General features: G+C 43.8%; 1 protein-coding gene across 1 annotated transcript; it reads left to right on the top strand.

The window, feature by feature from the left end:
- The first annotated feature begins 3,818 nt into the window (after positions 1-3,818).
- On the top strand, positions 3,819-18,101 carry cacng4b (calcium channel, voltage-dependent, gamma subunit 4b). Its single transcript, XM_078401441.1, has 4 exons — positions 3,819-4,710; positions 13,324-13,407; positions 14,583-14,723; positions 16,563-18,101. The coding sequence occupies exons 1-4, from the start codon at positions 4,494-4,496 to the stop codon at positions 17,105-17,107; spliced, it is 987 nt and encodes a 328-aa protein (XP_078257567.1). The 5' UTR covers positions 3,819-4,493; the 3' UTR covers positions 17,108-18,101.
- The last annotated feature ends 5,823 nt before the right edge of the window (positions 18,102-23,924 follow it).

The raw sequence follows: 23,924 nt of genomic DNA, 5'->3' as shown, positions 1-23,924 counted from the left end.
TGGAGAGAGAACCAGGGTCAACGTTTCAGGTCCATAACTTTACTTCACAAATGAGAACGTTTAGGCATGCTTTATATTACAGAGAATGGACAGGGGTGGGTGGACAGAACAAAGAGAGTGCCTGTAGAAACAAGGAACTGCAGATACCGGTTTACAAAAATACAACACAATATGCTGGAGTAAGTCTGGACCCTTCTTCAGACATTGGGAGGAGGGGAGGGGGCGGGAGAGGAAAGCTGAAAGAGAGGAGGGGCAGGACAAAGCCTGGCAGGTAATAGGTAGATATGTAGGGAGGAACTGCAGATGCTGGTTTAAACCGAAGTTAGACACAGTAAGCTGGTGAAACTCAGCGGGACAGGCAGCATCTCTGGAGAGAAGGAATGGGTGACGTTTCGGGCCGAGACCCTTCTTCAGATCTATAGGTTGAATACAGGTTGGCGGGGGGGGGGGGGGGGGGGGGAGGGGGGTTAATAGGCAGATGGTTGGACAAGTGCCAGAGATGAAAAGACAGGTGTGAGATAAAAGGCTGAAGAGTTGTGGATTGTGAAGCTCGAGAAAGGAATATAGGTGGAAGGAGAGGGTTAGGGTTAGGGTGCACATTTATGTGTATGTGACAAATAAATTGACTATTGAGTATTGAGGGGAGAAATAGGATGTCAATCAATTGTAAGCAGTTCAGATAAGGTTTACTGGAGTTAATACCTAGGATGAGTACAGTATCTTATGAAGAAGGATGAGACTGGCCAAGCCTATATCCATTGGAGTTTAGACCTGTAACAAATGACTTAACTGAAACCTCTAGAATCCTGAGAGGTTTCAACAGGAGAATGTGCACACAATGTTTCCTCATGAGGGAGAAACTAGAACTGGAGGTTACTCTCAAAGTAAAGGGTAACCCATTTAAGACAGAGTTGAGGCAAATATTTTTCCTTGGGTCCTGATTCTCCTACCTTCTCCCCATAACCTCTGTTACCTGTCCTAATCAAGAAAGTGGAAGGTGGAATGTGAGGGCATGTGAGACCCCCATCGAAAGTCCATCGACTACAATGGAAATAAGGCCATGATTAAGTAAAATGGCAAACAGAAAATGCCAGAGGCAATGAAGCCATTCAAACTGGAGAATGGAATGGAGTCAGATAGGAGGCAGAATTAAGGCAGCTGTGTGAATCTGTGTGTTTGTAATGGATGGTGTTCACTCAACCGATCCCCTGGAAAGAACACAGAGCAGTCAAATAAGGAAAGGGAAGAGTCAAAGTGAAACAGGATGGAAATTGGCAGAAAAGTAAATTTGAGTTATTTACAGGAGCATTGAGAATCACCAATACAATAATCAATGTACTGAAAAACCATTGAAATGTATGGCCAAAGAAATCCCAAACTGTTTTATAATTACATAATGAGGATGAGTAAAGAAAGAACAAAGCTTAACAGAAATTAAAAAGGTTATTTTTAAGATAATTGATGTGGATGTAGACCTTAAAGAGTGTTTGAATACAAACTTTATACAAAAATGACATGATTCTAATATTATATTTTCAGAAAAAAATGTGTGACATAGATAATAGGATCACCAGGCCTGGATGAAATAATCAAACTGTTAAAAGTAGCAAGTGAGGAAATTACAGATTTCAATGTTCTCTGGTTACACGAATGGTTATGCAGATAGGAGGGTGGCTGACAATATTGTACTGTGGTTTAAAAAGGCATGAAAGGATAAACAGACACATTTCAGTGGAGCTAGTTTAACTTAACTGGTGGGTACGATAATGGAATAAATTATCATCATATCATATCATATCATATCATATATATACAGCCGGAAACAGGCCTTTTCGGCCTTTTCGGCCCACCAAGTCCATGCCGACCAGTGATCCCCGTACATTAACACTATCCTACACCCACTAGGGACAATTTTTACATTTACATTTACCCAGCCAATTAACCTACATACCTGAGGTTTTCATTAAAATTCAGAGGATAGTCAGCACGGATTTGTCAGGTAAGTTGATATCTGACCAAATTGATTGAATTGTTTGTACAGGTAATGCAGAGAGTCAGTGAAGCTTTGTTTGATGTGGTTTAGATGCACATAAACAATGCATTTGACAAGGTCCCAAATGGCAGGTTGAATAAAACAGTAAACGCATGTGAGATCCAAGGGAGAATAGCAAAGTGGACCCAACAAGAGGCAGAGTGTAATAATTGACAAATGCGTTTGTGATTGGAAGTCTATTGCTTTTGGGTTCTGTTTATTTATGATTTAGACCATTTTCAAAATCAATTTTAGGTTCTGAGTGTTCCAGTAAAGCCTCAAATGTATTGCCCCTCGCAACTGCCCTTGGGGTGGTTGTGGAGAGTCAATTATTTGAAGCACTTAAGTCCTCCTGGTGAAGATTCTCCCACAGTGTTGTTGGGTACAGCGTTCCATTATTTAGGATCAGCTTTGATGAAGGATCAACAAAATATTTCCTAGTAAGGGTGCTGTGCAACTCGGAGAGAAACTGCCAGTGGTGCTGTTTCTATGTACCTGCTGCTCTAGCTCTTCTTGATGTTAGAGGTGCCAGCTTGGGAGTGGTCTCAGTGAGTAAATGCAGTACGTTTTTGCAGAACTGCGCGAGATGACCACTTATGAGGTGTTTGCGCAGTAATCAACCAGAACCAAAACTAGCCTTTGTAACAGAGGGAACAAGAGCCTTTAGATAGACACATGGATATACAGGGAATGAAGAGACATAGATCACATATAAGTAGAGGAGATTAACTTGTCATTATGACCGGCACAGTGTGGGCCAATGGACAGTCCAATGTTGCGCTGTTCTGTGTTTTAAATGTTTAGAGTGGTAGATAGATGCCAAATAAGTGGGTTGTTTTGACTGGATGGTGTCAAACATCTTGCGAGTTGCAGGACAGTATTCCACCAGACTCTTGGACTTGTGCCTATTAAATGACCATACAATATCTGTCATAGGTGTGAGGCAAGACATTTGAGGTAATAACAAAAGGCAATAACTGGCAGGTTTTCAAGTGTGAAAGACCAGGAATCTTGGAATTTATGTGCACAGATTTTTTAAGATTTAGGACAGATTAATAACCAACGATCAAATCCATAAACATTGCTTTTCTTTATTCTATTAGATTTCAAATAATTATGGAAACAGATAGGGTTGGATCTTTTGCAGTCCTCTGATTCTACCCAATGCCACGATGTGACCTGATACCCAGAAATCGTTAGGAAGGAACTGCAGATACTGGTTTACACCGAAGATAGACACAAAAATACTGGAGTAACTCAGCGGGTCAGACAGCATATCTGGAGAGAAGGAATGAGTGACGTTTTGGTTCGAGTCTGAAGAAGGGTCTCGACCGGAAACGTCACTCATTCCTTCTCTCCAGAGATGCTGCCTGTCCCACTAAGTTACTCCAGCATTTTGTGTCTACTCAGAATTGGTTGTTTTGATTTGTTTAGCCAGTCAGTGCAGCCGGTGTCCCTTTGAGGGATCCGCTGATGTGACAGAGAAGCATCCGTCCCAAGAAGGGTCCCGACCCAAAACCTTGTCCGTCCTTTTCCTTCACAGATGCCATCTGGCCCGCAGCGTTACTCCAGCTCTTTGTGTTCAATACAAAGCATGCCGAGTAAAACGACAGGTGCGACCGCTCGGTCCATCATGACTGTGCCGACTCTTTGAAAGCTCTCCAATTCATCCCGCGTCTCTGCTCTTTCCTCATTGGTCTTTATGGGATCTCCCAATCCAATCAAATAAAAGCAAACTCAACGTGAACAGAAGTGCCACCAAAAGCCAACCGAATCTTCCCAACGCAGTGACAATGTTGTCAGTGTTTAACTCTCTTCACGCCCCGCGGTGCCCACATCGCTGTGAAATGCTGTCTTCATTGCACTCGGCACCGGATGACTAGACACCGCATACGACTCGGAAATGTCAGGCACATGTAGACATCTCCCGAATACCCACGACTCTGGCTCAGAAGCCGGACGGCCAGCCTCTTGGATGTGTTGCTCCGTCAGGCGTTGAACGTTTGGATGAGATTCGCAGTTAGGGCATACAGGCGGAACCGGGTCACGTACCAGGACTCGGTGACGAGTGGATCAGGAGGAAGTGGCTAATCTTGCTCTCTTCAATTTTCATTCAAACCGTTTCTCTCTTCGTCCGCCCATCCTTGTCTCGATTCTCCCAGTTCCCCGGCAGCCGGGCGAGGAAAAAAAGAGGTAGACAAACAAGAGGAGGTTGTACCTGATCCTGAACAAAGCTTCGGTGCATTGGAGTGCGAAGTTGCCCATCTCAGTTGAGGTCGGTGGTTTCATCTCTCGGGGTGGAAGTGTAGCCCCGCTGGAGGGAGGAGGCGCAGGAGCCAAGCAGATGGAAGTTGGGGAAAAGCAGCATGTTCCCCGGGAAAGCTCGCTCCTGCCTTAGACTGCGCTGCCCCCGGGCGCAGCCGTCTACTCTCTCCGCTAGCTGGGCGGATTATGATGCACCATGGGCTGGTGCGACCCCGGAGTACAGATGCTCTTCACCATGATGGGCGCCTTCGCAGCCTTCAGCCTGATGAGCATCGCCATCGGCACCGATTACTGGCTGCACTCGCGGGCTTATTTCTGCAACAGCACGAACACCACGAACGAGGAAAACCAAGTGAAAAGGGAGAAAGGAGCCATGATCCATTCGGGTCTCTGGAGAGTCTGTTGTATGGAAGGTAACGTTTGCTGGTTCAATCTAACACCTCTGGCCAACTGGCCAGGTTCAGGGACTGGACACAGAAGAGCTTTGCGCTTCACCATTAACCATTTGAATAAAATTCCGTTATGCTTTTCAGAGCTCTGCTCTGATCAGGCGGTGGATGGTGCAAGCGTTAAAATTAACGGCGTGTGTATCATTGTGGGGTTCTAATGATGTTCGCAACTAAATGGAGAGGGCAGACTATTCCTCTTTCCCCAATTTAATCCCCCTAAGAGGCATACAGATGCCTTCGATTTTCAATCTTTGGATGGGTAACAGTCTGTTACATTTGAGAGAGAGAGCGAGAGAAGAGAGCCCCAGCGAGTTGGAGAATGAGCGCGTGAGGCTTTCAAAAGGAGCGGGTTTGCTGGTGGGACTGGGTAGTGTTCGCAGCTTCTAGCATGCCTTCCGTTTTACCTCGAGTTTTTTTATTCGGTTGTGGCAAGCGTTTATCTGGACCTGTGGATTAACCTTTGCCTAAGTATGGCTAGTGTCCGGCTTCGCTGCGTGCCACGAGCAGCGGATTCAAACAGTTCATTAGCATCCCATGGGGCCATCTCTCAGTCTAATATCAAAATCTCCGCTGGGAGTCACAGCAACTGTTCTCGAATACAATTGGACAGGATGAATTTAGAACCCTGTTATGAAATATGTTTATGTAAGCTCCACAGTCGGAGGTATCCTTTAGTACAGCGAATAACAAGCTTATCACACTTGCACTGAGCTTTGGAGAGAACGGATCCGAAGTGCTACGCTCAGTGGTTACAGTCGCCTTGCCTAAAGGAATATAGGCTTGTCCTGGAGGGACAAGTAATCGGTGCCGATGGCGATGCTTATCAATGAGTTCATTGATTCCTGCCTTTAGTTCCTGCCGAACGTAAGCTATTCACCTCCTCGTGACACGACAGCTCCTCTGTGATCCAAAAAAACTATTCACCTGAACACATTTCTTCTGAATTCTTTGTAGGATTAATTAGAAAATATGTAATATTTCTTCTTAACCCATCTTTCGGCTAAAACACTGAAATTAATGTAAAATTGAACTTAACACATTGAAGCAGACACGTTCAAGGTGAAAGGGTTAACGTGTTTAACTGTTGCAGTGGGAAACCTCAGATAGCCCGTGATGGTTTCTACCCGAGCATTCCACCCTATGCCCCTCCGCCTACAATAGACAATAGGTGCAGGAGTAGGCCATTCGGCCCTTCGAGCTAGCACCGCCATTCAATGTGATCATGGCTGATCATGTGATCATGGCTGATCATATGTGATCATGGCTGATCATATGTGATCATGGCTGATCACATTCCACCTTCCACATTCTGTTTTCCAACATCATCCGCTGTTACTGTTGGTTTATAGATTTGGGAGGTCTTACCTGCTGGATCAATTGGACTACTCCGCCGGATTCCATAGGGGTTATAAATTGGGAGGTTGGAAATCAGAGGCTTAATAAATCTTTAATCATATGGGCGGCACGGTGGCGAGCGGCAGAGTTGCTGCCTTACAGCGAATGCAGCGCCGGAGACCCGGGTTCGATCCCGACTACGGATGCAGTCTGTATGGAGTTTGTACATTCTCCCCGTGACTTCCGAGATCTCGGGTTTCCTCCCACATTCTAAAGACGTTCAGACGTGCAGGTATGTAGATTAATTGGCTTGGTAAATGTAAAAAAAATCTCCCTAGTGTGTGTAGGATAGTGTTAATATGCGGGGATCACTGGTCGGCGCGGACTCGGTGGGCCGAAGGGCCTGTTTCCGCGCTACATCTCTAAACTAAACTAAATTTCATTCATGACTCCATGGGAGGTTCACATTTCCACTTTAGACTTCTAAACAAAAGGTAATTGTTGGTTTTCTGTGTTTTTTTAAAACACACAATGACTTTGCAGTCGGACGGACGGAAAAAAAGGCCAACAGGGTACACGGTAAAAGCATCTCTCTCCATCTTCACGCTTCTAAGTGTGTTAGAAGTCTGACGTCAGCCCGGTGCCAATTTAGCATGCAGTGAGCACTAAACTTGTCAAGGCTATTGGCAAAGCTACTCATCCCACGGTATAGAATATAAGAAGACAGGTACAACTTCATTAAAAAATGGTAGCCTACCGATGGAGCTGTCTACATTTCTGGTCACCACACGTCAGGAAGGACATGGAGAGGGTGCAGAAAAGAATAATCAGAATGTTGACCAGGATCCAGCCTTTCTATTATGACAAAGACTTGATTGGGTAGAGCAGAAGAGGCTGAGTGGGGTAGATGTATACCAGATTATGAAGGCGCAGTTAGCGCGATTGCAGGAACATTTTCCCCATTGCAGAGGTGTGTAAAAGTAGGGGACATTGCTTTAGAATCTCCTGGGATAAATAAAGTTATATCGTATTGTATCATAAAGGCGATCTGAAGAAGAGCTTCTTCATCCAGGGTATGGCTGGAATCTGGAAGGAATGCCTGAGGGAGTAGTGGAGGCAAGCATTATCACAACGTGTAAGATGTAATTATATGAGTACCCGAATCCTCATGGCATGGAAGACTACAGCCAAGTGCTGGTGAGTGGGATTGGTATATGCAGGTACTTGGTGGATGGCATGGTCATGGTGGGCCGAATAGCCTGTTTCTGTGCTGTATGACAATGACACGTCACCAGGAGTGAGAGAACTGAGCTTGTCGTCTAGTTCTCACTCACCTGGGATTATCACGGATTTACTACAAAGCTATTTCCAATGTACTAACAGACACACAATTTTCACATCCAGTTTTTCAGAAAATTAGGTTTATATTAGGAAGGATTTTTTAATATCCCCAGCGTCCACAATTCCGTTTCAGTAGATACATTTATTTCTGTGATCTGTCGTTGCTGCCAAATATGAATCAAAGTTGAGTATGCACAGAACAGATCTGCTGCATATTAATACAGCGAACAGAGCCTGAGGGGAGATGAAGAGAATGTTTTTAAAACAGTGAGTTGTTGTGAAGTGGAATGCATCATTTGACAGCAGACCAATAATAACCTGCAAAAGAAAGTTAGGTAAATATTTTCGAAAGGAAATAATTGCAGATCAATAGGCCAAGAACAGGAGTTGGTGAATAATCCAGTTGCTCCTTTGGGCCAAAGGACCACCTTCTATAACTCTTTGATCATAAATTGCTAATTAAACAAAGAGGGAGTATGGAACTCAGTTCATGCCAATGCTTTGCTATACCTCTTGCTATAGCCAATATCAAATCATCGTCACCAATGCTACAAGTTATATCTGAAAGACAAACTCTGTGGTATTGATCCATAAACATCCGTATCCATAAACATTAATTCATTTCAGGGATGAGGTGCCATTGGCAATCCCTGGTTTCCTTTAATAAAATGGGATTATGCCATATTCTTGAATCAACGCAGTCCTTGTGGTGAATCTGCTCCCATATGCTGCTGGGTAGGGAGTTACAGGATGATGAAGGAATGTGATAAATTTTAAAGTCGAGAATACTTGGAGTGAATGAATGGAATAAATAACGAGGTGTTGACAATGGCAGTTCTACATGTCACATGGTATTTACCAAATACAATTGGTGAGAAAGTTAAAACGAGTTTACAGAGTCATGGCCAGAGGGTATTGAAAATTGGCTGAGGCACAAAAAGCAGAGAACACCGTGAGAGATGGATTTATTTTAAAGCACCAGATGCATAGCGGTGTTCCCAAGGTTAGCTTTAGGGTCAGTGTTTAATATATATTAATGACCTAATGTGGCCAGTACTGGCAGCATTTCAGTTTGACAATGGCACCGAACTCAGTGCAGTAACCAATGAGTAACGCTGACAGAATGGTGGAATGGGAAGAACGTGGCAGATAAAATTTAACATAGTGAGATGGAAAGTTTTCAATTTTGGTAGGAAGAATGAAAGAGATGCTATCAGGTAATATTATGAAATTGACGCAGGAACAGAGAGATGTGGAGCATACATACATACTTCCTTAAAGGTGGTGGGACATTCAGAGAAATTTATTTTAAAAACCTGTCATTCGACTTTTTTAGCAGAAGATCGGACTACAAAAATAAAGACCTTATGCGATGTCTTCGTCGAAAAATGCTCAGCATATGAATGTGTAGGAAGGAACTGCAGATGCTGGTTTAAATCGAAGATAGACACAAAATGCTGGAGTAACTCAGCGGGACAGGCAGCATCTCTGGAGAGAAGGAAAGGGTGATGTTTCGGGTCGAGACCCTTCTTCAGACTGATCAGTCCAGCATTTTGTGTCTATCTTCATTCTATGAATGGATAGTTTTGATATTTGGGTTCTATTGGGATGGGCGGTGAATGAGCTGTACCGCAGCTCAGTGAAACATACCCTTCCTTCGACCATCGAAGATAAATTTCAGGCATCCTCATCAGTAACCATTCGTATAATAGTTCAGTGGGCGCGGCACTGGCCACTCATATGTTGGCGGGCGCGAGAGAGGGAAAGCAGCGTTGGTTAATCCAAAACAAAATATTTCAAATGGTGAGAGTGAAACAAGCTCTTCGTAGCTACGGTGCCCAAACACAGAGAGACAAGGACATCAACGTGTTTTAACACTGCTTTGACTCATGGAACAAAACTGAGGCCGATGTTGTGTCCGGGATTAAACCCCAAATCGACTCGCCCTGAACTTCCCGGGTCTCCGTTACACGTCGCCCCATCTCTTATCCAGCCATAGCAAGGGTCGGACTGCGCTTGTATTCACTCTGTATTCACAATTGAAAATTGTTAAGACTATGCTTCCGCTTGAGTTCGCTGAAAACCGAGACTACACCTGGTGCAGTTTATTCTGAGCCTTTTTGATAGCTCCCCGAAACATAATACGCTCTGAAATACAGTAATTCCCGGGAGAACGGCTACTTCTCCGCTATCTAGATTGTGCACACTCCAGTCCACCTCTGTCACAAGGAAGGGTGGGATCGGCCATCCAGATGAATGTCTGCTCTTGGCCATTGGCCAGAAGGCCTTAGAGGCTGTTAAAAAGCTCGGTAAAGTGAGAGTAGAACCTCGACCCGGCTCCCAGCGCTCCACACAACACTATCGGGGTAACCCGCCTTCCATCGACAGAGTGGTGCTTTGCTAATTTTTCTGCTAATAGGTTAATTGTAGCTGCAATTATTCAGCTGTAAAAAGCGGATCCTGCATTTCTAGAGCGCCTTTGATGTTATTGTAACGACCCTTAGCTTGTTACAGCCAATTCAACAAATCTGAAGACAAGGGTTGTATGGATCAGATGGCAGCCAAGATTCGCATAGCAAGCACGAACGGCAAAAGATAGTACCAGTTAAGTCGGTTTTCATGAAACTCGAATGCTGGAAATCAGCAAAAAACTGATAATGCTAGAAATACTCAACAAATCAGATGTGACCTCTAGTCCTGCAACTACAGGACTTAAGAGGTTATTGTTTCCCTCTCCGTAGGACACCTGCTGGATACTTGTACCGTTTTCTATTTGAATGATAGTTTGGTTCAGGAATAATTTATTCATCAGGTCACCAGGGAGCCTTCTTTTGCTCTCCTTGCAAGAGAGGACCTTTAACATTCCTCTGAGAGGATGGATCGATATTCTTGCTCTTTTAGTTTGACGTATCTTGTTAAAGATGGCACCTTAGACAGAGCAACATCTCCCGACTGCATTGGTGTCTCAGCGAAGAAACTTGCCTTTGTGTGCAGTGAATTTGTATGTTTGATAGAGTAAATAAATATATCATCTTCCTTTGCTATCCTTGTTTTAATTTTAAAATCCGTTTTTTTAAAAAAGAAATAAAGGAGTAGTGTAAATGGGTGGTTGATGATCAGCATGGATTCAGTGGGCCAAGGGCCTGTTACTGTGTTGTATCTCTCAATGACTGACTCTATGGTGGGCTAATGCAAGTGGTCCTTAGACACCTGCTCAGAATGCAGAGGGAAAAAAATAGTTCTGGAAGTCAATACTAGGAATCACGCTCCAGAGATCTGGATGCTGTGCCAATGAACTAACTAGAGCAGACATGGTCAGTGACTATTTGAGGAATTATGCCTCTACTTTAAGGCAGTTGCATTCCGAGTCGTATGCTATTCTGTGTTGTCGCAGCAATTAATTACTCAATCAATAACCGGATCTTACCTTTAATTTCACGCAGACCTCTGTGTCTCTGGCATATTCAAATATCCCATCCCTTTGAACTCTCACGCCATAATTCCTCTGCACTTCACGCTGGTAAATAATAGGCCCTTTATAGCCACTAATTTACTTGAAAGACCATTCCACATTCTGAACACATTTATGCGCAGGCAAACATCTTAATATCTCTTCTAATTTTGTTTTCTGCTAGTTTAAACTGACATCCTTTCATTCTTCTATCCATTTTTTCTATCCAGAGATGTTGCCTGTCCCATTGAGTTACTCCCGCATTTTGTGTCTGTCTCCTTCTGCAGTTGAAACCACACCTGGAGTATTGTGTGCAGTTTTGGTCTCCAAATTTGCAGAAGGACAAGGTCCCACATAGGAGATTAGTGGGCAAAATTAGAGCACATGGTATTGGGGGTAGGGTACTGACTTGGATAGAAAATTGGTTGACAGACAGAAAGCAAAGAGTGGGGATAAATGGGTCCCTTTCGGAATGGCAGGCAGTGACCAGTGGGGTACCGCAAGGTTCGGTGCTGGGACCCCAGCTATTTACGATATACATTAATGACTTAGATGAAGGGATTAAAAGTACCATTAGCAAATTTGCAGATGATACTAAGCTGGGGGGTAGTGTGAATTGTGAGGAAGATGCAATAAGGCTGCAGGGTGACTTGGACAGGTTGTGTGAGTGGGCGGATACATGGCAGATGCAGTTTAATGTAGATAAGTGTGAGGTTATTCACTTTGGAAGTAAGAATCGAAAGGCAGATTATTATTTGAATGGTGTCAAGTTAGGAAGAGGGGATGTTCAACAAGATCTGGGTGTCCTAGTGCATCAGTCACTGAAAGGAAGCATGCAGGTACAGCAGGCAGTGAAGAAAGCCAATGGAATGTTGGCCTTCATAACAAGAGGAGTTGAGTATAGGAGCAAAGAGGTCCTTCTACAGTTGTACCGGGCCCTGGTGAGACCGCACCTGGAGTACTGTGTGCAGTTTTGGTCTCCAAATTTGAGGAAGGATATTCTTGCTATTGAGGGCGTGCAGCGTAGGTTCACTAGGTTAATTCCCGGAATGGCGGGACTGTCGTATGTTGAAAGGCTGGAGCAATTAGGCTTGTATACACTGGAATTTAGAAGGATGAGGGGGGATCTTATTGAAACATATAAGATAATTAGGGGATTGGACACATTAGAGGCAGGAAACATGTTCCCAATGTTGGGGGAGTCCAGAACAAGGGGCCACAGTTTAAGAATAAGGGGTAGGCCATTTAGAACGGAGATGAGGAAGAACTTTTTCAGTCAGAGAGTGGTGAAGGTGTGGAATTCTCTGCCTCAGAAGGCAGTGGAGGCCAGTTCGTTGGATGCTTTCAAGAGAGAGCTGGATAGATCTCTTAAGGATAGCGGAGTGAGGGGGTATGGGGAGAAGGCAGGAACGGGGTACTGATTGATAATGATCAGCCATGATCGCATTGAATGGCGGTGCTGGCTCAAAGGGCTGAATGGCCTACTCCTGCACCTATTGTCTATTGTCTATTGACATTCTTGCTGTTGAAGGAGTGCAGCGTAGGTTCACGCGGTTAATTCCCGGGATGGCGGGACAGTTATATGTTAAAAGAATGGAGCGACTGGGCTTGTATATACTGGAATTTAGAAGGATGAGAGGGGATCTCATTGAAACATATAAGATTATTAAGGGATTGGACACACTAGAGGCAGGAAACATGTTCCCGATGAAGGGGGAGTCCAGAACCAGGGAATATGGGGTAGGCCATTTAAAACAGAGATGAGGAAACATTTTTTCACCCAGAGAGTTATAAATTTGTGGAATTCTCTGCCTCAGAAGGCAGTGGAGGACAATTCACTGGATGCTTTCAAGAGATAGTTAGATAGAGCTCTTAAAGACAGTGGAGTCAAGGGATATGGGGAGAAGGCAGGAACAGGGTACTGATTGTGGATGATCAGCCATGATCACATTGAATGGCGGTGCTGGCTCGAAGTGCCGAATGTCCTACTCCTGCACCTATTGTCTATTGTCTTTTCATTACAATGTAATTTGAAACAGATTTGGGTTCCATATAGATCATATACAGAGAACTCCAATTTCTTTTCATTCGGTAGCATTCAGAGAATATCCAGCGGTCTACTGTATATTTTATATTCTTTAATAAGACAATAACAGAAAACATTAGATTTTTGTCTTTTATTATAGTTTTTAACTTATTATAGCTTTTAAATTGGAACAAATAAACTCAAATTCACTAGCAATGAGATCTGTAAACTGCTACACAACATCACACTGTAATTAGACGCATCAGACAACCAGATTGTTTAATAACATGTTTCACAACTATTAATCATATTTCTAAACCTCATAAAATGAATATTGCCCTAATTAGTGGGCATTAGTTGGCTTCTTTTATGGGGGGAAATTGGGGTTCAAATAATGGTTACTTTCTGATTTCCACTGTTCCAGGTTTTCAAAAAGGAAACTGCTTCAGAATCAACTACTTCCCTGATGATGATGATTATGACCAAGAGGGTTCAGAATACCTTTTACGTAAGTATTTAGTGAATTTAAAGTTCCATTTGTGGGGCTGTGCTCTCAGGATTTTGAGCTGTAGCTAAAATGTACAAGGAAAATATAGCATTTGAATTTAGTCTATTTGAAAATGTGCCTTGTTACCTGAAAAAATGCACATTAACCCGGCCCTCCAACTTGGCACTGATTAACACACAGCAATTATGGAAGGGGTTTCAATGGAAACATTCAAATGCAAATTCTATACATAAGGAATGGGGGGGAAAGTGTTGCAAGAGGAAGGAATTAATAGGGCAATTCCACCAATTGGATAGCATGGGCACAAATTGCCAAATGGTCCCTTTTGTGTGATTCTGTGATGCCATGATTCACCAATTGTTCTTCCAAATTGAATCCGATAAAATCTGTAGACTGAAGGAACTGCGGTTCAAAAAAAAAGACCCGAAGTGCTGGAGTAACTCAGTGTGTCAGGCAGCATTTTTGGAGAACTAGAGAACTTGACCCTTCTTCAGGGTCCAAGAAAGGCTCCAACCCGAAACATCACTTATCAAGATTTCAAGAGATTTCCAGATCAATTTATTGTCACATGTACCAATTAAGGTACAGTGAAATTTGAGTTACCATACAGCCATACTAAGTGAAAAGCAACAAGACCCACAGCCACATAAAATAAAATTTAACATAAACAACCACCACAGCGGATTCCACTCCTCTATGATGGAAGGTGATAAAGTTCAATCAGCTTCCACTTTCCTCAATGTTCTCTGGAGATAGACACAAAATACTGGAGTAACTCAGCGGGGCAGGCAGCATCTCTGGAGATGCTGCCTGACCCACTGAGTTGCTCCAGCACTTTGTGCCTCACAGAACCTGTTTGCTTTTCTTACTTCTTGAGGCTTCTATAATAGCACAGTGATTTTAACAAATAAGTGTGTCAGACTGATGCCTTCCTATTAATTCAGATTTATTACCAAATCTCCTTAAGTCACTTAAAGTAGGCTTTTAACATTTCAAAGAGAGACACTTGTGTTCTGTCCACATTTGCACACACCTATTTGTTCTGAATTTGAATTTAGAATATTTGATTGTATTATCAATCAATTTATCAATTGATCATGTCACATTTTCTAGATTTGTAAATAAATAATTGATCTGAATTTTTTTTTAAAGTAGTTATTGGATTTTTTCCCCAGGAATTGTCCGTGCTTCCAGTTTATTCCCAATCCTGAGTGCCATACTACTGCTCTTGGCAGGACTGTGTGTTGGAGTTGGAAAATTGTACAGCAGTAAAACGAACATTATCCTTAGTGCTGGCATCTTATTTGTAGCAGCAGGTGAGTACCAATCTTCACCACTCCTTCTTTACCATTCCAGCCTCACTCTCACACACGCTCAGTTCATTCTCATACATCCAGTCCTTACCCTAGTACATTTATTCTTCACACACATTCCAGTCCTCATATCACACATGCACACTTCCTACTCCCAGTCATTCTGACACACATTACTCTTGCACACCTACTCCTTACTCTCATACAAACCCCTCACTCTCATCCACTCCTCAGTCACTACTCATACTCTCTGATTCATTCCTGTTGAACACTGACTGCTCACTTCTGATTCGTGTTCACTCATTCATTCACCATTCTCACACACTAAATTTTTCATACACACTCATACTCGTATTCCCAAACACATGAAATAATCTCTCTGCAGAATCAAAGGCAATGCTACTGATTCGATATTAAGCACACATGCATTAAAATGCTGATGATAACACATACTTAGTCCACAGATTCATATTCTCATATGTACACACATTCATATAGAATTACTATTCATCAATCCTCATCTTATTCACGTTAACCTACTCAAAATCCACATCAATGTTAGAACACTTAACATTCAGAAAATACACCAGTTTACATGTACCAGTATTATTATCATATCTATTGATAATGATAGATGGAGAGTACAGGCTTCCTCACCTTCAGTACCTCACAAACACAGTCTCAAATGTATAGTGACAGTCAAATATTAAAGAAGTCCAGAAACCATGTACAACACTGTACTTTTGAAAACATGAAGATTTTGTTTATCGTAACGAAGTTGGCAAGGTGTTTGTAGTCACTGGGATTCGGAAAGATTTATTTGACAGCAAAATCTGGTTAGTCAGTGGAGACTTTTAAAATGTAGTTTCAATCAACACAACAAACAGAACTCAAAGAGACACGCGGGACTGTAGGTGCAGGGATCCATTGCAAAAAGTAAACTGCTGGAAGAACTCAAAGGGTTGAGCAGCATCTTGGAGGGAAAAGGAAGGTTATCAAAACATCAATAACCCCTTTACCGCCACAGATAATGTTTGATCCACTGAGTTCTTCCAGCGGTGTACTTTTTTGAAACAGAACTAGGAACCCATCACAATAAATCTCCCTACAACACAAGGAGCACAGGATAGCTCCATTGATATGGGTGTAAAATAATCCGACGACAAATTACTGCCACATGCAGTTTGACCTACAATAGGGGTGTCAGTGTCTTCTGCCCACAGTTCATAACCAGTGGGAGCAGCGTTGGTGTTAAATAACTGGATATTCTCGTCACAAATTAGTTAGGATCAAAAGAAAAAAGCTGGAAATACTCAGCCTGTCAGTCCCTGCCTACGGAAACAGACACCTGACAAAAGAACTGCAGATGCCAGAATCCTGAGCAAACTCATGAACTCAGCAGGTCAGTCAGCATCTAGACTTGCAAAGTTTTCGGTCTGAAAGATCCCAACCTGAAACATAGCCTGTCCATTCACTCCAAAGATGCTGTCTGGTTCACAGTTCCTCCGGCATTTGCTGAAAGAAAGAAAAACAGATTTTACATCTGCTCTCTCTATATGTTCTCCAGTGATGCTGCCTGACCTGTTGAGTTACTCCAGCACTTTGTGTCTCTTTTTTGTAAAGCAGCATCTGCAGTTCCTTGTTTCAACATATTTAATCATTCAGGTCCAACACCTTTCATCAGCATCTATTCCTTGCACAGGTGCTGCTCCCCTCCTCCCCCTCTGAGTGCTTCCAGCACACTGTTATTTCAGATTGCAGCAACAGCAGTAATTTTGAGTTTCTAGTAGGGAGTCTTGCTCTGTGCATCTCTGGGCTGATGAGTTGTCTCTTTTGCTCCAGGACTGAGTAACATTATCGGGATCATTGTGTACATTTCGAGCAATACCGGCGACCCCTGGGACAAGAATGATGATGACAAGAAGAACCTGTATTCCTACGGGTGGTCTTTCTATTTCGGGGCTTTGTCCTTCATCGTGGCGGAAATGGCAGGTGTCTTAGCCGTGAGCATCTACATCGACAAGAACAAGGTGGCCAGGAGCAGGTCGCACCGGGAGTATCTGAAGACTTCCTCCTCGCCTTATGCCAGGATGTCCAACTACAGGTACAGGCAGAGGAGGCGATCCAGGTCTGGCTCCCGATCCGAGGAGCCCTCCCCGGCTCGGGAAATCTGCGCCGCTGGCAACATGAAGATGGTGAGCACCGTAGTGCCGCTGAGCGAGATCTCCATGTACACACTTTCGAGAGAAGTCGGGAAACCGCCGGCTGGAGCCGCCTATCTGCCAGAGCAGGAGGAGAGTTTCCTGCAAGTGCACAACTGCTTCCAGAAAGAGGTGAAGGAGAGTTTCGGCATGAACACAATGAACAGGCGAACAACGCCAGTCTGAGGCCGTCAACTTTGCACCTTGCCCCCATGCGACTCATTTCATGTCCCCTATACCGTTGAAAGGACAGGTCTACAGACCAAGAGTAGGGTACCTCACCTGCCTGGCTTCTCTGCTGGCGGGTCTTGGATTGCCAGCATACATTTGGCAAGGCTGATATTCAAGCACCAAGATTAATTGAATTGGGCGGGTCACGCGATGAATCAAGTCACAGGTTTCTGCTAAAAAATATCCCACTTGGAGAACATCGCGAAACTGAGATGCGCCCGTGTAGTTGGTGATAATCCCAACTATTAACCTGGAATTAACATTTTTTTAACATTAATATTCAGTTTTGCATCTCATACAACTGGAATACCAAGACTGTTCAACTGTTATCTGTTCAAATTCTCGGCTTTAATCTTTAAATGTTGAAACGATGGCGATGTTCGGCTAAACCACTGCTCCTGGTTAATCTTCGTTTTCATCGTTACCCTGTCAGCCCAGGATCTGGGCATGGAGTGGGCCAATGATAACATCTGTCACGGCTGGCCGAAGTGTTCCTTACCCCACCAATAACATCCCCTCCCCAACATTTTCTTAACTCCACTTCCATTAAGGAAATTAATCTGGACATGTGTGTAACGGAACTGCCGAATATATTTGTACAATTCAGAAAATGAAGTTAAATGGCATAATTTAATGACTTGGGAATGTTCAAAGCTCAGTACCACCAGTCTTGGATCAGCGCTCATATTGATTGATATATTGGACTAAACCTCGATGTCTTCATTGGTTGTGTTTCTCGTGGCTTTCCCTCCTCTGAAATTTGTTACTGTAATGATGTTAAAAGATAGAACTGTGTGTATAGTACTAAACTTGGCAGATAATTAGATTGTTGTGAAACTAGGAGAGAAGACAGAGAACCTTGTGTGTCTGGCGCAATGTGCTCGGGCTCTTGTAAAGTATTTGTGATAATAAACTAGTTTCTGGACGTGTTGGACATTTATCGTTGTACGAAGAAACATGGGGTTTGCCCTTGAGTGGAGGCCTTTTGGTACCCTCTGTCCCAACTAGAAATGGGGCCTTACTAGATCTGGTTCTGGGGAAAGGAGAGGTCAAGTGCACCATGTTTTAAAAGACGAAAGTTTAGGAAATATTGATCATAAGGTTCAGGAAAGCTGCAGAAAAGGAGAAGCAATCCAAAGAAAGTATCAGTAATTGGAGAAAGGCCTAATTCAGTAGGATGAAAGTAATTCTGGCCCGGGGTAAATTGGAAGTAGACGTTTGCAGTTACGACTGTAGCAGATAATTTGGCTATAGTTGGGACACCTTCCATCATGGGGTAAAGAACATACAAATCCAGGATTCTCTAGATGCTGGTCGAGACAGAGATAAATTAAACAAAAAATGGCTGCTTAGGTCAAATGTTGGGCTGTAAATAGCAGTGAAAAACCAGCAGATCATAAACATAATCAGAGGGAATAAAAAAATTAAAGAGAGGCAAAGAGAGTGAATATGATAATAGCTGCCAATAGTAATAAAAGGGAAATACATGGGCGAGTGGGGCCTATTAAGGACAAAAATGGCAACTTGCATGGACATTGAAGGCACAATTAAGATACTACATGAACACTTTGCACCTGTCTTCACAAGAGTCTGTTACCAAAGTGATAGTGGAGGAAGAGATAAAGGGAAAACTGTACACATTTAAAATTGATATAAGTATTCTAAGATGGCTTAACCTCAAGTAGGCAAGTTATCAGAACAAGATGGGGTGCATTGTAGGATTTTGAGAGAAGTACAAGAGGAAATTCACAAGGGTGTTGACAGTGAGTTTCCATTGATCTGCGAATATGAGGGTGGTTCCAGGGGACCGAAGAATAGCAAGTATAATTGCTGTTCATAAAAGGGAGTAAATTAAGCCAGCCATGGGGTGCAGTCAGCTTAATCTTAGTGTGGGAAAGCTTTAGGAAGTATTGACCCAGGACAGGATTAATACCAAAGGAAAACCGAATAACTAAAACTAAAGCTCGGATGTAAAGAACAAATTGTAGTAGCCAGTTTGATGGAGATGTTTAATGAGGGCAGATGGGGTTGATTAGAGTAATACAGTTAATGTGGAAAACACAGACTTCCAGAAGGCTGTCAATATGGTGCCACAAAACAGGTTTATCAAGCTATGATGAATAATTGTTTGGCAGACTGGAGGAAGATGAATCATGAGGTTCCCAGTGTTGGGGCCTTTCTATTTTTAAGATTCATTTCAGCATCTGGATCTTTTAGGAGTGATACACAACTTGGCAGTTTTATGAACTGTGAAGAGGATAGGAAGGGGAGGAGGGGAAGAAGGGAGAGGGGGAGGGGTTTTGTAGTTACCTAAAATTAGAGAATTCAATGTTCATACTGTTGGTTTGTAAGCTATCCATGCGGAATATGAGGTGTTGTTCCTCCGGTTTGCGTGTGGCCTCACTCTGGCAATGTAGCGGTTTGGGTGGGAATGGATGAGTGAACTAAAGAGTTGCGCAGGGAGCGGTAACTGCAGAATGATCAGCCATCATCACATTGAATGGTGGTGCTGGCTCGAAGGGCCGAATGGCCTACTCCTGCACCTATTGTCTATTGTAAGGTGGAAAGGGATGGGAAAATGTGGCTGGTGGTAGGATCACGTTGGAGGTGATGGACATGTTGGAAGAAGATGTGTTGGATGAGAAGACTGGGGATGAAATGTGAGAACCAGGTGAACTCTATCCTTGTTCCATATGGGGGGAGGGGGAGCAAGAGCAGAACTATGGGACACAGAGGAGAGGCAGGTGAGAGATCCAGCTATAAGAGCAGGGGGAAACTGTTTACTGAAGAACGAGAACATCTCGGATGCCTTAAAAACTGGAAAGATGCGGTGGAGACGGGAACTTGAGAGTAGGGGATAGCATCTTTGCAAGAGGCAGGGTGGGAGTAATCCAGATAACTGTGGGAGTCAGTAGGTTTGTAGTAGATGTCAGTCGATAGTCTGTCCCATGTGATGGAGGTAGCGAGATCAAGAAAGGGGACCTTTCTGTCCTGGGTCTCCTGCATTGCCAGAGTGAGGCTACACAGTTTGGAGGAACACCTTGTATACCACTTGGGTAGCTTACAACCCAATGGTATGAATATGTAATTCTCCAATTGAACAATGAACAATGGAGGACCCGGGGTGGGGGGACTGCCGTGAGGGGGAAGAACACTGGAGGACCCGGCGTGGGGGGACCGCTGTGAGGGGGAAGAACACTGGAGGACCCGGGGTGGGGGGACCGCCATGAGGGGGAAGAACACTGGAGGACCCGGCGTGGGGGGACCGCTGTGAGGGAGGGAGAAGAACAAAGGGGGAACTGTCGCGGGGGAATTTGTAACTTTGTAAACCCCTTTTATGGGCGACTATTTGTATACCATGGCAAGATATGCAAGCTAACAATTTCACTGTGACTTGCCACATGTGACAATAAAGTATTCAATTCAATTTTAGGTAACCATAAAACCCTCCCCCTCGACCGTGAGAGTGACAACAGGAAACTTTTTTTAATGTAGTGTACATTTGGATTGAACTGCCTGCAGATGTGCTGGAGTTAGAGCCCATTGAGGTCTAAAAGATAGAATTAAGTAAATATATGATGGAGCAATAACCGGTTAAGCTACTGCGAAAATGCTGTTTAAAACAGGAGTATTACTCTGGTTGGGAACTGGCACAGACATAATGGTTGAGTTGCTGTAACCATTCTATGAACCCTGAGGGTGAAAATGGTGCAAGTTCTCCTTATCTATTGATTGGATGGGGTAGTCCAAGAATCCTATGATTAATGCTGGTTTTAATCTAGGTTTCGAGATACAGCGCGGAAACAGGCCCTTCGGCCTACTGGGTCTGCGAAGACCAGCGATCCCCGCACATTAACACTAAGGAGACCCACAAGGGACAATTTTTACATTTACCAAGCCAATTAACCAACAAATCTGTCCATCTTTGGAGTGTGGGAGGAAACCGAAGATCTCGGAGAAAACTCACGCAGTTCACGGGGAGAACGTACAAACTCCGTACAGACAAGCACCTGTAGTCGAACCCTGGTCTCCGGCGCTTCATTCGCTGTAAGGCAGCAACTCTGGGAACTGAATATTCAGGTAGAAACGTCCTATCGAAAAGACAGACAGGTGGGCAGAAGGGGTGGGGTAGCTCTGTTGGTAAGGAATGAAATTCAGTCCCTTGCGAGGAGTGACATAGAATCAGGAGATGTAGAGTCAGTATGGATAGAACTGAGGAATTGTAAGGGTAAAAAGACCCTAATGGGAGTTATCTACAGGCCCCCAAACAGTAGCCTGGATTTAGAGTGCAAGTTGAATCAAGAGTTAAAATTGGCATGTAGCAAAGGTAATGATACAGTGGTTATGGGAGATTTCAACATGCAGGTAGACTGGGAAAATCAGGTTTAGATTTAGAGATACAGCGCAGAAACAGGCCCTTCGGCCCACCGGGTTCGCGCCGCCCAGCGATCCCCGCACATTAACACTATCCTACACCCACTAGGGACAATTTTTACATTTGCCCAGCCAATTAACCTACAAACCTGTACGTCTTTGGAGTGTGGGAGGAAACCGAAGATCTCGGAGAAAACGCACGCAGGTCATGGGGAGAACGTACAAACTCCGTACAGACAGCACCCATAGTCAGGATCGAACCTGAGTCTCCGGCGCTGCATTCGCTGTAAGGCAGCAACTCTACCGCTGCGCCACCGTGCCGCCAGGTGGGGGTACTGGACCCCAAGAAAGGGAGTTTGTGGAGTGCCTCCAAGTTAGATTCTTAGAGCAGCTTGTACTGGAGCCTACCAGGGAGAAGGCAATTCTGGATTTAGTGTTGTGTAATTAACAAGAATTTGATAAAGGGAACTCAAGGTAAAGGAGCAGTTAGGAGGTAGTGACCATAATATGATAAGTTTTAATCTGCAATTTGAGAGGGAGAAGAGAAAATCGGAAGTGTCAGTATTACAGATGAGCAAAGGGGACAATGGAGGCATGAGGGAGGAGCTGGCCAAAGTTGACTGGAAAGAGACTCTAGCAGGGATGATAGTGGAACAACAATGGCAGGTATTTCTGGGAATAATACAGAAGGTGCAGGATCAGTTCATTCCAAAGAGGAAGAAAGATTCTAAGGGGAGAAGAGGCGACCGTGGCTGACAAGGGAAGTCAGGGACAGAATATAAGTAAATGAGAGTAAGTATAACATAGCAAAGATGAGCGGGAGGCCAAAGGATCGGGAAACTTTTAAAGAGCAACAGAAGATAACTAAAAAGGCAATACGGGCTGAAAAGATGAGGTACGAAGGTAAGCTCGCCAAAAATATAAAGGAGGATAGTAAGCTTCTTTAGGTATGTGAGGAGGAAAAATTTAGTTAAGACAAATGTGGGTCCCTTGAAGACAGAAACAGGTGAATTTGTTATGGGCAACAAGGAAATGGCAGGCGAGTTGAACAGGTACTTTGGATCTGTCTTCACTTAGGAAGAAACAATCTCCCAGATGTACCCGTGGCCAGAGGACAAAGGGTGATGGAGGAACTGAAGGAAATTCACATTAGGCAGGAAATGGTGTTGGGTAGACTGATGGGACTGAAGGCTGATAAATCCCCACGGCCTGATAGTCTGCATCTCAGGGTTCTTAAGGAGGTGGATCGAGAAATCGTGGACGCATTGGTGATCATTTTCCAATGTTCAATAGATTTAGGATCAGTTCCTGTGGATTGGAGGGTAGCTAATGTTAACCCACTTTTTAAGAAAGGAGGGAGAGAGAAAAAAGGGAATTATAGACCAGTTAGCCTGACATCAGTGATGGAAAAGACGCTGGAATCAATTATAAAAGATGAAATAGCGGCACATTTGGATAGCAGTCGGTCTGAGTCAGCATGGATTTACAAAGGGGAAATCATGTTTGACTAATCTTCTGGAATTTTTTGAGGATGTAACTGGGAAAATGGACAAGAGAGAGCCAGTGGAAGTAGAGTACCTGGACTTTCAGAAAGCCTTTGATAATGTCCCACATAGGAAACTAGTGGGCAAAATTAGAGCACATGGTATTGAGGGTAGGGTACTGACATGGATAGAAAATTGGTTGGCAGACAGGAAACAAAGATTAGGGATTAACCAGTCCCTTTCAGAATGGCAGGCAGTGACTACGGGGGGGGGGGGGGGGGGGGTACCGCAAGGTTCGGTGCTGACACCGCAGCTATTTACAATATACATTAATGATTTAGATGAAGGGATTAAAAGTAACGTTAGCAAATTTGCAGATGACACAAAGCTGGGTGGCAGTGTGAACGGTAAGGAAGATGCTATGAGGATGCAGGGTAACTTGGACAGGTTGGGTGCGTGGGCAGATGCATGGCAGATGCAGTTTAATGTGGATAAATGTGAGGTTATCCGCTTTGGTGGCAAGAACAGGAAGGCAGATTATTATCTGAATGGTGTGAAGTTAGGAAAAGGGGAAGTACAACGAGATCTGGGTGTCCTTGTACATCAGTCGCTGAAAATAAGCATGCAGGTACAGCAGGCAGTGAAGAAAGCTAATGGCATGTTGGCCTTCATAACAAGAGGAGTTGAGTATAGGAGCAAAGAGGTCCTTCTGCAGTTGTACAGGGCTCTGGTGAGACCACACCTGAAATATTGTGTGCAGCTTTGGTCTCCAAATTTGAGGAAGGATATTCTTGCTATTGAGGGAGTGCAGCATAGGTTCACGAGGTTAATTCCCGGGGTGGCGGGACTGTCATATGTTGATAGAATGGAGCAACTGGGCTCGTTCGTATACACTGGAATTTAGGATGAGAGGG

The sequence above is a fragment of the Rhinoraja longicauda genome, chromosome 6 (genome assembly GCF_053455715.1).
Source record: "Rhinoraja longicauda isolate Sanriku21f chromosome 6, sRhiLon1.1, whole genome shotgun sequence".
Taxonomy (NCBI): Eukaryota; Metazoa; Chordata; class Chondrichthyes; order Rajiformes; family Arhynchobatidae; genus Rhinoraja; species Rhinoraja longicauda.
Note: the sequence above shows the minus strand (reverse complement) of the source record. Positions and strands in the feature narration are given on the sequence as shown.